The 16,272-nt window shown below is 48.8% G+C and overlaps 7 protein-coding genes across 8 annotated transcripts; 3 read left to right on the forward strand and 4 right to left on the reverse strand.

Annotated features, from left to right (window-relative positions):
* The first annotated feature begins 1,969 nt into the window (after positions 1–1,969).
* On the forward strand, positions 1,970–2,898 carry PPTG_21671 (hypothetical protein). The gene has a single exon (XM_008899303.1). It carries the CDS (start codon positions 2,498–2,500, stop codon positions 2,801–2,803), a length of 306 nt encoding a protein of 101 aa, XP_008897551.1. The 5' UTR covers positions 1,970–2,497; the 3' UTR covers positions 2,804–2,898.
* Positions 2,899–3,961: 1,063 nt separating this feature from the next.
* On the forward strand, positions 3,962–4,486 carry PPTG_05373 (hypothetical protein; the record flags this gene model as incomplete). The annotated part of the gene is made up of 1 exon (XM_008898909.1): positions 3,962–4,486. The coding sequence occupies one exon, from the start codon at positions 3,962–3,964 to the stop codon at positions 4,484–4,486; it is 525 nt and encodes a 174-aa protein (XP_008897157.1).
* Positions 4,487–4,643: 157 nt separating this feature from the next.
* On the reverse strand, positions 4,644–7,484 carry PPTG_05374. Of its 2 annotated transcripts, XM_008898911.1 has the most exons (3): positions 7,421–7,484; positions 5,423–7,304; positions 4,644–5,353 (listed from the first exon to the last, which is right to left on the reverse strand). In XM_008898911.1, exons 1-3 carry the CDS (start codon positions 7,448–7,450, stop codon positions 4,974–4,976), a joined length of 2,292 nt encoding a protein of 763 aa, XP_008897159.1. In that variant the 5' UTR covers positions 7,451–7,484; the 3' UTR covers positions 4,644–4,973. The 2 variants fall into 2 exon arrangements, with proteins under 2 accessions (XP_008897159.1, XP_008897158.1); XM_008898910.1 differs by having other exon boundaries at positions 4,644–7,304.
* A 119-nt stretch (positions 7,485–7,603) lies between these two features.
* PPTG_05375 (hypothetical protein) lies at positions 7,604–8,860 on the reverse strand. The gene has a single exon (XM_008898912.1). It carries the CDS (start codon positions 8,631–8,633, stop codon positions 7,701–7,703), a length of 933 nt encoding a protein of 310 aa, XP_008897160.1. The 5' UTR covers positions 8,634–8,860; the 3' UTR covers positions 7,604–7,700.
* A 990-nt stretch (positions 8,861–9,850) lies between these two features.
* PPTG_05376 (hypothetical protein) lies at positions 9,851–12,976 on the reverse strand. Its single transcript, XM_008898913.1, has one exon. It carries the CDS (start codon positions 12,130–12,132, stop codon positions 9,994–9,996), a length of 2,139 nt encoding a protein of 712 aa, XP_008897161.1. The 5' UTR covers positions 12,133–12,976; the 3' UTR covers positions 9,851–9,993.
* Positions 12,977–13,211: 235 nt separating this feature from the next.
* Positions 13,212–16,211, reverse strand: PPTG_05378 (hypothetical protein). The gene has a single exon (XM_008898915.1). The coding sequence runs from the start codon at positions 16,169–16,171 to the stop codon at positions 14,348–14,350; it is 1,824 nt and encodes a 607-aa protein (XP_008897163.1). The 5' UTR covers positions 16,172–16,211; the 3' UTR covers positions 13,212–14,347.
* Positions 13,297–14,266, forward strand: PPTG_05377 (hypothetical protein). The gene has a single exon (XM_008898914.1). It carries the CDS (start codon positions 13,400–13,402, stop codon positions 14,120–14,122), a length of 723 nt encoding a protein of 240 aa, XP_008897162.1. The 5' UTR covers positions 13,297–13,399; the 3' UTR covers positions 14,123–14,266.
* Positions 16,212–16,272: the final 61 nt, after the last annotated feature.

Raw genomic sequence — 16,272 nt, forward strand, 5'->3', positions numbered from 1 at the left:
TCACCAATTCCGGCATTGATTGTAAGATAAAACTAGGAATGCTGAGTCAAGAATGATTCGCTGTCTAGAAAGCTACTTATGAGCTTTGTTGATCTCCGCCAATCTGTAAGATCATTGCCAGCGGCCAGGGGTACTAAAGTTATGTTCAGCAAAGATGAAAAAGCATATCATTAGGCCGCCCCTCTACTCGAATTCGCTTTCAGAACCTTGAGGTTTGACTTCGGATTTGAATATGAAACCAAACGATCTGTGTGGTAGTATGGGAATGAAAAAAAATCGACAAATTGTAAAAGCGCACTGTTTAAACACCTTGTCAAAGTTTATGACCGTGTCAGTTGATATTCGTTATAATTAGCTCAGCTTCTACTAAAATACGTGGGGCTGTTGGTAGCCCACTGGATCAAGCTCCCATTAAGTAACCACAAAGGATGAAAACGAAAGAAGCGTGGATTCATTATCAAACTCAATAACTCACCAATTTCGTCCCAACAACTAATATCTTCTCACATTCCACCCCTTATGAAAATTCAAAACGTTCAGTGTCACACAGCGTACATTAAGCAATTACCCAACACCATTCTTCTTCTATTTAAATCATCCAGACTGAAATTAAACAATTATTAATACGTACACATTTCCCAATCTCCTTCCTTGCTTAAGCCAGGAGATACAACATGCTCCAATTATTGAAAAGATCAATATAATCAACGAAATTCTTCTTCTGCTGCTCAACGCATTAAAACCAACAGCCATCGAGGCGTGGTTTCGGCGCCCACCTGCTCGAGATATATGATTGGATGTCCTTGAGATTGCGATGCACGAGTAGTTACTATGGCCCGTTAGAGAACACGATGCAGCGCGGGGTTTTGTAGATATCGCAGCAAAGCTTACCGTTTTTAAATAGCTGTTCAATTGTGGAAACTTTGTACAGATTTAGACACCTTTTGAAATCTATAAAATCGTCCCATGCTTGCTTAAAAGCAGTTGCTTATGCGTTCTGATGTACTACACGGCAGCTTTTATTCGGGTGCAAAGTGATAATGCGTACTCATAAGCTTCCTACAACCGATGATAATTTTTTTGAACAAGACCCACTAGCTAGTTAAATATATCAGGACAAGTTTTCCAAGTTACTAACGCTGTATTAGTGCTATTAGCTCGACTGGACCGGTTTACATGTTTCCTGTTGACGTAATAAAGTGACAATCGTGTCTACAGCTTCAAGTATCGACAGCGTACGATCGAAAACGACGTAAACTAAATTTGCTGAAAGAGAAGGCATCAACGTTATGATTGAAGCACTTGGATGCGTTGGCCTAATGGTCAGCTATGATATTTCAATTATATTCTTTAGCTTCAAAACTTCATATTAAATCTTCCATACCGCCTTTACTGTTGATTTGCCGTAAAGGTATTGTAACCAGCTGATAATACTCAGTCCGTACCAGCACCTATGCTTCGGCAACTGCTACAAAATTCATTTAAAAAAGAGCAACAAAATCGTTTTTTTTTTTTAAATATTTGAAGCATTTTTTTTCATCTGCCGCACAAACATTCTTATAAGAAATGAAAACAATGGCAACAGCATTTTTCTTACAAAAGCTACGGCGCCTGTCCCGCTGCAACACTTACTTTTAATTTTCTTTTAAATACAAGTAGGAACGAACGGCCACAGAACATTTTTTCTACAAATGTCCCACCGCGTGCATTTGAATATTGTAAGAACAAACGGCCAGAACATTTTTTTCTATAAATGTTTGCGACAGCCGTCTCACCGCGTACACTTGAAAATTGTAAGAACAAACGGCCAGAACATTTTTTCTGCAAATGTTGTGGCAACCGTCCCACCGCGTGGTGCAACATATACTTGAAAACTGTAAGAACAAACGGCCAGAACATTTCTTCTACAAATGTTACGCCAACCGTCCCACCAAACGATGGTGCTACATGTCATTTCAATTTTGGCTAAGTCGCAAGCAGCAATGAAGGACCCAAGATCTAGTGCCCATCGGCGGCTGAATAACAAAGGATACGTAATCCTTCATCAATATGTAACCAATGAACTCTGCGATCGCTTGCTAGGCGCAGCGAATTCCATCCCAACTAGTGAGTGGAGTCCGGTGTTTGGCCAAGGTGACGAAAGCGATGGAATGGACGACAAGCGCCTGACTGCTGCAGCTCCAACCTTTGACAGCAGAGCTATACGCAGCTATTGAAGAGGGTTGCAGGACTTTTTTTTCCTAATGGCACTGCTTGTGACTGGAGTTATCTCAAATCCCTCGAAGGAGGGCAAGCCCAGCCTCCTCACCGCGATTTCTCTACTGTTCCAGATGACGAGGACCTTTACGACTACACAAAACTGCCTGCGTCGGTCATTGTTGGATTGGAAGGTGGTAGTTTCATTACAAGCTACGGGTGGAATCGACTGGTAGCACTACAAGCAGAAGAAGAAGAAATTCGATTCGGAAAGGGCGATGTACTGATTTTTAGGTGTGATATGATACACGCAGGGGGTGCGTATAAGACGGAGAATATTCGTCTTCACGGATTCCTTGACCCTGCGAAAGCGGCTCGTGTGGTGCGGGAGGACAATGCTGTTGATTTAATTTATATTGTCCCGAACATGGAGAAAAAACTTGACAAAACAGACGCTACCTGTTATATCTACAGATGTGACCGAGTTTTTGAAAATGCGCGACAATTACAAGAGCACATCCGGGTGGATCACAGGATCAAGCTAAACCAGTATCCTGATCATATCACACAGCCAAAAAGGAAGAAGTACACCACGATGCAAACGTAAGCAAGGTTAGATGGGTTAATATTGGACGTCTAATGCAATTAACGTTTTTGCGTTCTTTGCATTGTGGATGTTGGTTCAAACTTCGAACATCCCCCGGCCCCCAGGCCGGTAGGCAATTTTTATGGTGGGAGTAACTGAACAGGATTATCTGTGGAGCCTTGCACAACTGAAACAGATTTTAGATAAATAGGAATTTATCTGCCCCAAGTTGTATTTTCCGATTGTAACGTGGCTCTAATGAATTCTCTTGAGGTTGTGATGCCAGATATTCCAGTGATTTTATGGGGGTATAAAACCTCGTTAAATAATTTGCTGATGAGACCCACTGGGTGCCTTCCAAAACTGGCATAAAAAAGCCGTACATTAAAGTTTAATCATGGTGAATTGTTTGGTGAGATCACGTTTTGGTCTCATCAAACAATTCACCGTGATTAAACTTAGTGCGCGACTTTTTATGTCGGTTTGGGAGGCATCCAATGGACATCGACTATTGAGATGGCGCTGGTTGCGGATACGGTATTGTAGTGTAACGTTAAAAAAATGGCCTCTTTGCTCGAGAAATCTCATTTCCTCGTGCGTGTTTTCCTGTTATGTCCCTTGGTAAGGTTGCCAAGGTAGTTTACCTACCTTCCGATTTGAAAATCTCAATGCAAATTTTTTTTAGAACTCCCGGGATAATCTGGGGCTCAGTGTATTAGTATGCGCAGCATACGAATCTAAACAAATCGTAATCTGACGATCTACCGCTCTGCAACTTTTTGATCAGAGCACTGCGATGAACCAAACATCATTTCCAATTCTTCGGACAGCAGGCAGTTCATACCCTCATTGCGGGTCAAAAAAAAAAAAACGATGGATCGTGTATCTGTCTCGGTGCTATATTTCGTTTTGCTCTCCGCTGTAAGTGCTACCACAATTAGTCATGATAGCGTGCAGCCATTCGTCCAACCTGACCCAGTCACAATATCCGAAAAGACGGCGGTCAAGTTCAAACCCCAACTTCACGTTGAAAAAGGTTGTGTTCCATTTCCAGCGGTGAATGCAGCTGGTGAGATTACCGAAGGCCTCAAGGGATGGATATGGTCGGAGGATTGCTCGGTTGCACCTTTGGGGTCGCAAATGTATGGCCGATCCACGTGGTTTCAAGACAAGTGGGCCATGGTGTATGCATGGTATTTCCCCACAGGTTTTGCTGCAGGTGGAGCTGAAATTCGCCACTACTGGTCAAGCATGGTGATGTGGATCGATAACCCGGCCCTTGAAACACCAAATATTCTTGGTGCATCGCTGTCACAACAGCTTCTCGAACCGCGAGGCTATTTGCTGGGTTTCTTGACGCCACAACGAAAAGATCCATACGACAAGTACATCAGCATTCCTCCTGTGAGCTTTGTGGGAGCGCAGCCAGTTAGTTCGAGACGAATTTCCAGATGGAGGGTTGAGTACACGTATAGTGGCGGTTCAAACGTATCCACCAAAGTATCTCACAGATATGCAAACAAGGGTGACTGGCTAGCGTTAGTCTTTTCAGCCAGAGAAGGCCAATATCACGATCTCATCATGTGGGATCAACTCACGGATGAAGCACGTGCGGCTCTCAACTCCGTGGATTTCGGTGAGTCGAAGGTTCCGTTTAATGACCAGAATTTTCAATCAACCCTCGAAAAAGCGTATCCATTCTAGACAGCTTTGCCGATACCATACAAACTTTGTTCTCCTGCGGTCCCACAGCTGCTCACAGTCTGCTGTAAAATAAATGAGGAACAAGTTAAAAAAAATTCTTTTTTTCTTAACAATATTTTTCCTTGCGATCGCAGACATGGCAACCAGTCTTAAATAAGGGCTGTCGAGTGTAATAATCTTTGTCTTCACGAATTGGATCGTCGTATCAATCACTGCAATAAGATCGAGGCACTTACCTAACGCTGAAAGAGTATCTCCAGCACTAAGTGTGGGTAAAAGTAGTGCGTGAAGTCTCGGAAGAGGTTAATCCCTTTAACCGGTAACTTCACGTTGTGGCAGATGTGGAAGGACACTTGGGTACAATGATACAATAATCCATCAAATGTTAAAGAGAAAAATCACTCCGATGAACGCGATGATTAACCATTTACTCATAACAATGTGTGAGGCATCATCATTCTTGTTGCGTTTTTGCTACCAGAGGAGCTTAACGCCGTCTGCTAGAGCTACGATCGCGACGAGAATCGTGTTCCGCACTCCGACTTCGCCTTGAGTGTCTCGACGAGTGATGTTTATCAGACCTTCGCTCCTTCCGGTCCTTTTTGTACTTCTTTCTCTTTTCCTTGTCGTCTCGAGACGAACGGTGTTTGTGATGCTTCTTGTGTTTCTTCCGCTTCTTCTTCTCTTCCTTTCTGCGTCGCTTAGCGTCTCGACCGGAGACGTCGTCAACACTAGGGGATCTCTTCCTACCTCGCATATCCTCATCATTCCCACTTCCAGAAGCGCCAGCGGAAGGATTAGCATCGTCTTCATCCGATGAATTCGATTCCTCTGAGCTCAGTTGGCATCGACCTAATTTAGCATTCGCTGCGTCACGCACCAATAATGATGTTTTCAGAGGTGATCTAGATGAATTTTCATGTTGCTTCGCTTCACCTTGTGCCTTGTTGCGTTCTTCATCGTTGCCTTCATCGTCGCTCTCGTCTTCGCTCTCGTCTTCACTAACTTCGGACTCGTCAGACGGCTCAAAAATGGATTTGAGCAGATCTGTCGATGCCTTTTCAACTGCAGGCAATGGAGGCAACCCTCTATCCTCACCGGGATTGGACTCGACAGCTTTGGCGAACTTCGATCCTTCAAATGCATTAATCTCTGACTGCCTATTGGCAGCTCGATCAGCTGCAAAATCCATCAAATGTGGAACCAGTTCTTTGTCAAATAAATCTCGCTTCTTGTCGTGTTCGTCATCTTTTCCGCTAGATCCAGTGGGCCCAGCACATTTAACATGGAAACGTTTGCAGAGAAGTGACTTGGGTATCCACAAACTCTGCGATCGACGAGATTTCTTTGTTTGCGGTTCTTCAACACTGACAGAGTCACTTATTTCCTCGTCCACCGTCGATTTTGATGACACGAACCTCTTTGCAATGGATGCAGAGATAGTAGCGCGAAACTGGTCACCTGTACTGCCACTCACTAGAGGCTGTCGAACTCTTGGCGCTGCTGACACATCAGTAGTAGCGCGCTTCGCACTTGACAAAGGCACGCCTTGTTTTGCTTGTGCGGCAGCATCGAACAGCTTCGCTTTTTGCTCGTCACCCAGCAAATCAAATACACTTCTGGTTGAGCTCTTCACTTCACCAGCACCAGCAGTATCACCATGTGTATCCTTCTTATCATCTTCAAGCAGAGCGGCTCGTTGTCTCGCTGTCACCATTCTATTGCCCATATTGTCTGTCGAAAAATTATACTTGCGATACAGAGCCGTCACGGTATCACTCTGGTCTTCATCGTCTTCAAAGCGGTGATAAGCCTTGAAGTCTGACGGTACAGTAAGGTGCACATTCACAGCTTTTGGTGGTTTCTCCTTGGAAGCCGTCAGTTCGAAGCCAGGCAGCACAGGACGTCCGTCCGAGCATAACGCTCTGCTGTGGCCTAACTTCTCATATCTACGAGATTCTTGTGCCGACGAATCCAGTCGTTTGACATCCTTCCGTGTTCCAAGTGGGGCAATTACCCGATCAAACTCAGCCATCGAGACAGTCCCGTATACGTCAATATCGTCGTTTTCTTCCAACGCACTCAGTCCATATCCAGTCGTCGCACGATTACTGCCGTCTGTAGATTTTAACGCGTCCAAAAACGATACCACCTGACGATGAGACCCTTCCTTCTGCTTCCTCTCTTGTTGCTGTTTGTACATTGAGAACTCCGGGGCATCACTATACGGGTCAAAACCTGCTCCATATCGATCCAATTTAGGCTTTGGAAAGGCCTTCTGTACATCAAACACCTTTCGCGGCGGCACATACACCTCCTCTTCATCCTGTGGCTCCGTCTTTGTTTTATCCTCTCTAGCATCTTGCGTTAAAAGCTTTGGCTGCTCTGTATCCTTTTCGTCTTGGTACTTGCGTCTCCGGACTCGTTGTCCGATGCCGTGGCCTTCTTTCCAGCCCATCTGCTTAAGCAGCTTGGCTCCAATGGAGTCGTTCACGGGCAAGACCCAGTCTTCAGGCAACGAGAACCCAGGAATAGAGGCTTCAGTTCGGTCAGGTTGCTGCTGTAGTTGTCGCTTAGCTCCTGTTTGCAGCGTATCATAACGCTCTGTAGTCTCCAGTCGTTTACCCAAAAGAGGATCGTCTTCCTCGTCCATAAAATCCTCAGGACGCTGTTCCACGCGCGACGAGCGACTGCTACGAGAGGACGAGAAGGTTCTTGGAGTCCATCCTTCCTCACTCCCCACGGAATTGTAGTAACCAGCTGAGAATCCTCCGGTGAAGGCTCCGTGGAAGCGTCGACGGCCTTGCGCGTCCGTCACCTGCGGGATTTCAACCGAAAACGAGGCACAAAGGCGTTAAAGGATGAGTACTATTAGCTAGGGCTGACGTCGCGCAGTGAATGAGCACAGAGACGACGAGAGAGAAGAGAACGTACCTCCTGGTTGCAGATACTACCGCGCTTCATTTGGCTCAGTGTAAATTGTGGGGCGACCCAAACGGTGACCTAAATTATGTGGGACGATCCAGAATGTAGCCATCTCATTACCGGAATGTAGACGAGAACTGCAACAGCTCAACGTAAAGGCGACAGCGCTCGCGTGCCCCCGTGGCTAACAAGGCTACAGCGACATCACAATAGCAAATGACTTTCCCATTTCAATTATGAACATACACATAAGGCCTTTCAAGCTACGCTATACAGTAGAGGGTTGTAGTTAAGCAGCAGCGATGCCGGATTGAGGTGGGCTCGAGTGTGCAATGCAGAGTGGACAAGTCAGCGACTCATTAAGTTTCGCGAGGATACACTCGTCGTGGAAGCAATGGCCGCAGTCTAGCGTGGTTAGACCAGCTCTCACGTGCTTGTCGACCTTTTTGTTGACGTCTGAAGGGCCCCTTTTGCTACTTGGAGCTGCTGGCACAATTGACACCGTGTCGTCGCCGACGAGCGCCTTGCGACAGATAAAACATTCCTCCGGATCTTGCGTCGGGTCGTTGTCGAGAAAGCTGCTATCTCTTCCACCAATAGTGAGGCGCTCGCTCAACCGCATAAAATCCGAGCGATCGAAGACCATGCCCTCGAACAGGAAGTCATAGATGAGCTGTGGTAGCTTGGTGGACGATACGGAGCATTCCAAGTTGCGGTTCTGCTTGGCCATACGCAGCAGCGTCGAGAAATACGTCTGCAACTCCGACAGGCGTCCAGAAATCACACTTGGGCTCCTTGATCGGAAGATGCGGCGGCGTGGAAAGTGGTGCGCTGCGTACATGTAGAGCCACGGACAGTTGGACGGACAGAAGTGGCCGTAGTCGAGCACGCTGGCAATTTCTTCTTTGAGCTCGTAAAATTCCTTAAAGGTCCTTGCCATTTCCCACGTTTGGTCCAGCGCTGTGTTACTGATACGCATGACGTAGCGCGGACTGGCAAGCTTGTTCTGGCCGGGCACCACAGCTTTGATAAACTCCACGTGGACATTATCGAGCAGCGTCTGCTCGAATGTCTGCGTCGGCGTGAGGCGCTGCGTTTGCCGTTCTACGCGGCGCTTGGGGAACGAGAACGAGCGGCTCATTTGTTGCTCCTGGAGCGACTTGCGGCGTCGCAGCTTGGTGGGTGGTCCGATTGGCAGCGAAATGGACTTGCGCAGGGCCATGAGGAGCTACGGCGGTTAGCCGGATGAAGGTGATCGAAAGGCGCAGTAGGTGTGTTGGCGGTTGCGCAGCGCTGAACACCCGATCACCTCCAACTGATAAACGCACGGACACTTGAGCTCTGAGCCACCTGGGGGCAATTGGCGAATGTGAATGCTCCAGCTGGGCGAGTCCACATTGGCACCGTGTGGTCGTTCCCCTATGGAAAGCATCGCCAGCTGTATCCATTCGAAAGGTATAGTGACTTCTGGATTAGTGATCCACAAATGGAAAAACGGGAAGATGTGGTGATTGTATGGAAATAATAGATACGTTCGTAAAGAAAGGCTCAGTAGAGAAGTACAGGTTACTAAACGAAGGGATACAATGCTGGCTATTTTTAAAAGCCAGCATTTGCAAGCGTACTTCTGTTTGGATCGCGTCGCAAACCGAAAGAAGCTGACCACGTCGAGCTGTCGTGACTCTCGTGCGCTGTAAACGGCGCCATAATACATGTAGCTTGGTCGACCCGGATACTCTGTGACGATCGCGCTCAAGCTCGCAAACCTCTGCCGTGTGGGAAAGATCGAACGCGGTGATCTGTAGGCTACATGTATCGGCACGATCGCATCGCTTTTTAGAGTTCGGAGCTCAGGTGTTTATGGCAATTAGTTCATCACGCAAGTGGCGTATTCAGGTCCGCCGCTTGCTCGTGCAGATATGTTTCGCACATTGTACACTTTTACAGGCACGTCATTTGCAAACAGACACGAGGTTTCTCGTGTTATTCGAAATGATGTACTGCATGTTCATGGCCTTCGTCATTGATGTGAAGTGAGGTACTGCAGTATCGGTAGCTTTCACATGTTCCCATCATATTTCTTTACGTTCATCTACGCTTACTCGCCACCGACTAGCAAAACTAGCTTCATGTTTCAGTGAAATCTCAAGAATCCTGTTTTTTGGACAGAAATTCTGATATCTATCGGATATTTATCCAGGTTGTTTTGCGATCAGATCCCAAAAACTATTTTTTGTAAACTGTTTTTGGGTTAAGAAGCTTCTATGAATTATGGGAACCGGTCTGTCCAGTAAAACCTGGCTAGGTACAGGCAACAAAGTTCAGAAGACACCCCCAAGATGCGGGGGAGAGCCATGCTGTCCTGCATAATTGACTGCGTGTCATTGGATGTATTGATTGCCATCTGATTCGCGTCAGTGTACCAGTTGATAACAACTCCTTGCTCCTGAATTACGTATTTGATTGTATCTTTACTTTAGAAGCAAGCTAGGGTACATGTAACAAGCCGAATAGAATTCATGCCAGGGTATCGTGTTTTCATTAGTGTCAACAGCAGACAGAGGTTACCGTCCATACCTGGTTTACATCGCCATGTAATCCCCTCCACCCGTGTCACTAAGGTCGGCAAATAGATTCGCTTCGTGCCGACGAACGAGTGCTTTCTGTCTGAATAGAACAGCACCAACGACAACCGCCACAAACACGGCACACGCAACAACGATTCCTACGATGGCTCCTGCACTTAAAGCATTGGAGGGGTTCACATCTGTGCCTGAACCAGTGTTTGCATATGCAATGCTCCCGGTGTCCGTTGTTTCCGTCGACGAAGTCCCTCCGGTCGTGGTTGTCCCCTTTGTAGCCGTTCCGCTCGCCGTTTTCCCAGTGTTTGTGTATATCGTGCGGCTTCTTGTGGATCCATCAGGTGTGGTTCCTGACTTTTTCGAGCTTGCCACGCAGCCGTAGACACCAGTATCAAGCAGCGCGCAGTAGGCTCCACCGGGACAATCACCGTCGCTTACCTGGTCCACGCATACGTTGTTCGAGACGATACACCCGTCGTGCTCCCAGCCGACTACACCGATGGTCTGTTCGTTGCTAGAACACCCTCCACCGTCCTTGCATCCGTACACACCCGTGTCGAGCCAAGCGCAGTGAGCACCGTGCGGACAGTCACCGTGCGTATTGGCAACGCAGACATTGCCCGATGTGACGCATCCGTCGTGGTCCCAACCGGCCACACCGATGCTCTGCTGTCCCGTAGGGCACACCGCATTTTCGTCATGAGGCCCTGTCGGAGCAGGAGTCGGTTCATCTCCCTTGGTTGGAGCAGGAGTCGGTTCGTACGGCTTAGGAGTGTCTTCAATTGGTGGTGCTGTGGTATCAACTGGGGTTGTAGTATCAGCTGGAGGCGCAGTAGATTCCTTTGGAGGAGCAGCCGTGTCTTCCGGGACCGTTGAATCGGCTGGGGGAGCAGTTGTATCATCTGGCGCTGTCGAATCCTTTGGAGGTGCTGTTGTGTCTTCAGGAGTCACAGTATCCTTTGGAGGTGCAGTCGTGTTCTCTGGCGCTGTCGAATCCTTTGGAGGTGCTGTTGTGTCTTCAGGAGTATCCTTTGGAGGTGCTGTCGTGTCTTCAGGAGTATCTTTTGGAGGTGCTGTCGTGTCTTCAGGGACTGCGGTATCCTTTGGAGGTGCAGTCGTGTTCTCTGGCGCTGTCGAATCCTTTGGAGGGGCTGTTGTGTCTACAGGTGCCGTAGACTCCGCTGGAGGCGCAGATGTATCCTCTGGGGGTACAGTCGTGTCTTCCGGCGCACCAGTATCGTGTGGAGGTACAGTTGTGTCTTCGGGGGCTTGAGAATCTGGTGGGCTATGAGTCGGTTTATCTGTCGGTTCATTGGTATACGAGTAAACGTTATCCTTAAGCTCGTCCCAAGAAGCGTACTCGTCATACACAGTCGGAAGGTGCTCCTCGTAGTCGCCTTTTCGTGGTGGGTAGGTTGGGGTAAGTGGTGGTATTTCTGTTGGTACATCTGTGTACTTAATTTCCTCCCAAGGTTCGTAGTCGTCGGTCACGGTTGGTAGGTGGTCCTCATAGTTATCATCTTCCCGAGGATAGAGCGGGGCAAGTGTGGGTGCTAGAGTTGGTACCTCACACGGATTGCAATCGTCTTGGTCCCACCGCACGAACACATCGTCGACAACCGTCGTCGTCATTTCCTCCTCCTCACCTTCATCCGACAAATCTGTGTCTGACAGCGTAGAATCCGAGTTGAAGTCTGCGTCAAAGATATCGTCCGCGTTATCAAACGAATCCTCCATACTGGAGTCCACGTCGACATTATCGCGATCCGACATGTACTCGTCCTCATGTATAGCCTCGTCCTTCGCGTTGTCGGGCTGGAAAGATCTGCTTTCCCACGGAACAACGACATCTACCACCTGTGCGCCGTACTCGTCGGCTTCCGCCTTCCGTGTCGTGAAATACACTGTCTTATCATTTGACGGTGATCTTGTATGCACCGTTGCAGTCCCGCGGAGCAATCCGAATCTTTCGTCAGTCACGTGTTGAAGCGAAATGTCCTTGGTGTACTCTTGGTTTACCAGCAGGGGGTCACTATTAACACCCGGTAAAGCTTCAGAAATGGCGACAACGTTGACTTCTGCCGAGGATTTCGAGGTCAGCAACGCTGTAGCCACCACACAGCCAAGATCGAGCCTCATGGAGAACCCTGCTAGTGTTACTTTTCGCTTCAAGTAGTGACGGCAGTGCTTCACTTCTGCTACACTGAGTGCAAATTGAGATTGAACGATGCAAACGAGGTTGTGCCATGGTAACAGTCGACCACTCTTTGTAGTGAAAGGTCAGGAGACTGCTCCAGTCGCCTCAACCCAAAAACGAGCACCGATATCCATAACCACCGCGGAGCAACGACAAGCCAAGAAGCACACTACCATAATCTCATCGTGACTCATTGGTAATATGTGCCAGTGACGGTGAATCGTCAGTAACGAAAACTGATCGATTGATAGCTCCTTCTTGAGTCGACACCGTCGACTAGAGAAGGAGCACCAATTAGTATTAGAAAGCACTTCGCGAGTCAATTTGCTTGCTTCTGTCCCTCACCCTCTCCAATCTGTGCACCGGGGTTGCTTGTGTTCCAGCCTCCAACCACGCAATGACTCGCGACATAAGCAGCGATACGCCGCCAGCAAACGATCGCCTTCTCGTTCATTTACACCGCACGGAGTTTTGGGCTCTCTGTAGCACCAAATTTAACGACCATGCTGCCGAAATCTATCGCTAGGTGTCTCGAGGGTTGAGCTACGGTGATCCCATCGGTTACTCAATGATACATGCATAGAATCCAATCAAGTTTGGCACGGTTTCCAGATGCCAGTTGGTATCGCATGAGAAGCTGTGGATTTTAGGCGATTGTGCGGTTTGGTTCCTTTGCCGATGAGGCCTGCTGTGCGCTGAGACTTGAGACCACCTGGGCCAGGTGGCCCAGTTCCACTGGAACTTCCAGGCCCGATAAGATCGCTCCATCGGCTGGAGCTCGAACAGACAAATCGACTACATCAGATGTATCTGCCATCGTCGATTCTCTCGTCAGAAAGTACTAACCTGCATGTCTATGTATCTATCGATTTATAGGGCATTGGAGATGTATAAATGAATATCCTTTGCTAGCAGATTTGGTGGCGTCATCATGAATTAATCCTGTCAAAACCAATAAAACTCAGATATGACAGTGAAATTATTATATAGAGACCCACGTACTAAGTGAAGTATAGAAAATCCTAATCGCGCATCGATTCATATTAAATATGCAGAGGTTTTCTTTTTGTCTCTGGTTCATTGTGCATAAATGAGTGCTGAATCCATGCCGCTTCGCAAAGTCTGTCAAAACCTCATCACCAGCTCCGTCACTCGAGAAACTCCCTCCGCCGAAGCAGCCACTTCCCCAACTATATTAATCGCGCCACCATGAACTACCTGTTCGGGTACGGAGAAACACCAGCGACGGAGGAGCAAGTCAAGCCCGAGGAACCTGCGTACCCTACAGCCAACGACGTGGACTTCGAGACGTATGGCAAGGAGAGCATCCAGATTCTACTCAACCGCCACACCGGCGATGACAAAGTGACCACGTGGGAGATCGTGGACGATGCTGACGGTGTGAAGATCTGGCGCGGCGCTGTGGAAGCCTGCGACTGGTGTCCGTTCCGTGCCGAGCGCCGTATCGACGCCGATAAGCGCGTGATCGAGCAGGTCCTGTTGGACCCGAACCGCACGCTGGAGCTAGACGAGATGATGGAGGGCATCGTGACGCTGCGCGACATTGGTGAGTCCAACCACTTAGCTTTCCGCCAGATCACGAGCAAGGGTCAGTTCCCTATCTATGGCCGTGAATTCGTTGTAGTCACGTACGCCACCACGCTCGAGGACGGCCGTGTCGTCATCGCCACACGCTCCGTGAACGTGGCGGAAGTGGCTCCTCTCGAGGGCTACGTGCGCGCCCACAATTACATCTCGGGCTACATCATTGAGGAGTTCAAGGGGGAGAACGGCAACGCGTACTGCGTCGTGACACTCCTCGCACACGCCGATTTGGCCGGCTACATCCCACCCAGCATCATCAACATGCTGGGTACGTCCTCCACCGTCAAGGTCCTGGAGAACTTGGAGGCCATCGTGACAGCCAAGTAGACGGCGTGGCTTATTTTGGGTATTCCCCCAAAACTACCAAACTTGTGTAACCGACCATTTCTACTTAGAAGCAAACCGTTGTTTTTTAGAACACGCGCGATTCATCGCTTTATAACTTCACGAATATACATTTTTGGAACTCAACTCGCGAATGTTCAGCTTTGGTCATCGTCTGCACGATGAAAATGCTCCAGCGCCCTGAGCATCTGTAGTTGTTGCCAACAACTAAATAAAGAAGGACAGCTTGGGGTTGGTAAAGTCGACAGTGTCCATCCTGTCGGCTGAGACGACAATTACAGCAGGGTTTTTAGCGTTTTTGGAAGCTGCAGGGTAGGCCACCTCATCGTTGTTGTCATCGTCGCCAACTTCAGTGGCCACAGCGGATGGAGCGATGGTGAACGCCGACTCGTCCGAGTCTGAGTATGAGTAGATTGAGTTGAGTCGGCTCCCTGCTGCACTCTCATGTGACTCGTCCGTTGACGAGGAGGTAGACAGACCTTTCATGCCGTGGACAACCGAGTGTAAGCTTTGCCGTTGAGCTGTGTTGTGTCTGTTCTTGTGTGCTGAAGAACTCCTGCTTCGAACGTCCTCGGAGCTATCGAGAGTGCTACTGCCGCCATCGCTTCCGTTCATCTTGAATTCAACTGAAAGCATTGTCGACTCACGATCGCTTCTAGACATAACAGACCACAGCGAGCTGATTTCGCGGGTGCGTTTGCGTTCATCCAGCTTCATCAGATCCACGTATTTGTCCCGTGAGATGTTGGCGACTTCGATCATAAATCCGTCCTTGGACTCACGCTTTTCCGGATCAAAATCTTTTTCATCACGTGGAGCACACAGTGACACGACCACTTCCTGTGCACTCGTAGTTGACACAAGTCCTCGACTGGGCTTTACAACGTAGCCGGACTGGTTTGATGTACGCACTTTAAAGGTGAGGCAATCACTCTGACTGGAGTTCACAATGAAAAGTGACGTGCTGCCCCAGAAACGCGGTGCAGGCTTCACTTTGAATGACAACGTATCGCTTGGTTGAATATGGTAAAGCAGAGGACCAATCTCGTGCGTCGGTTCACCCGGTGTAGTGTCAGTAGATCGTGCTGTCAGCATCGTATCGCTGACAGAGCAGTCGTTCACGCTGATACTGGAGAGCATAGTGTCACGTTGTCTTGGTGACCTCGAACTCGTAGCATTACTTGAAGCCGACATTCTCGCCTCCGATCTCCTATCCAGAGCGGGCTCCATCGTCGCAGCGTAGTTCTTCGATGCCGACATCCTCCTCTCCATTGACGCTGGAGGCTCGATCGTTGTGTGGAAGCTGGCGTCGCTATTAAACGATTCTTGTCGACTACGGCACTCTCTCCGTTCCTCTGGTGGCGTAAATTGATTGCTAAAAGACCGATCAAGGCTGCGTTCGCTGCTGCTTCCACTGCGACTCAACCTGTTCTCCCTTGCGCTCATACTTAAGCTCCTGTTTTCACTACGACTGGATCGATACTCTTGCGAACTCGAGCTAGCGCTGCTCATACTACGCGTGAACATTTTCCTGTCCTGCGTTATCTCAGTAGGAGGAAGCCCCGAAGCTCCAGTAAAGCGACAGACCATCTTGTTCTCCGTGACAGAATCTCTAGACACTTTCTTCCAGAATGCACGTAGTGACGTACTCGAGTTGGGGTCTAGAGGCTCCATGGCTTGTACTTCTTCCTCTCGCTCCACGCTCTGCACGAGGAAAAGCTCGGAGGACTGGCGGGTCATCAAGTCCCGCGGGTTCATGGCGCTCAGGCGCTCGCAGGTCCGTGCAGTGGCCGTGATAGTCACTTGGGCACTGGCTCCAGGCGCTACCAACCCGTGGGTCGGGCGTACCGTAAAAGCGTCCGGGTTGCGCGTCCGAACACGGAAGACCACGTCATTTAGAGGCGACAGGTTGGTGAGCGTGAGGTTGCAGCGCGTACGCTGCGCCGACGTGGCGTCTGGTATTGGGAACAGCAGCTCACGCGCTGGTTCTAGCAGCACACTCGAGCCCACGCCCACGGACGCGGTGATCATCCTTCTCGAACACAATTGAGATTGTGAACTTTTGCAAGAGGGATTCAGCGATGGTACGTCAGAAGTTCTTAATGCAAAAACCTCTTTAACTTGATGAACAA

This window comes from Phytophthora parasitica, assembly GCF_000247585.1.
Source record: "Phytophthora parasitica INRA-310 unplaced genomic scaffold supercont2.7, whole genome shotgun sequence".
NCBI lineage: Eukaryota > Oomycota > Peronosporomycetes > Peronosporales > Peronosporaceae > Phytophthora > Phytophthora nicotianae.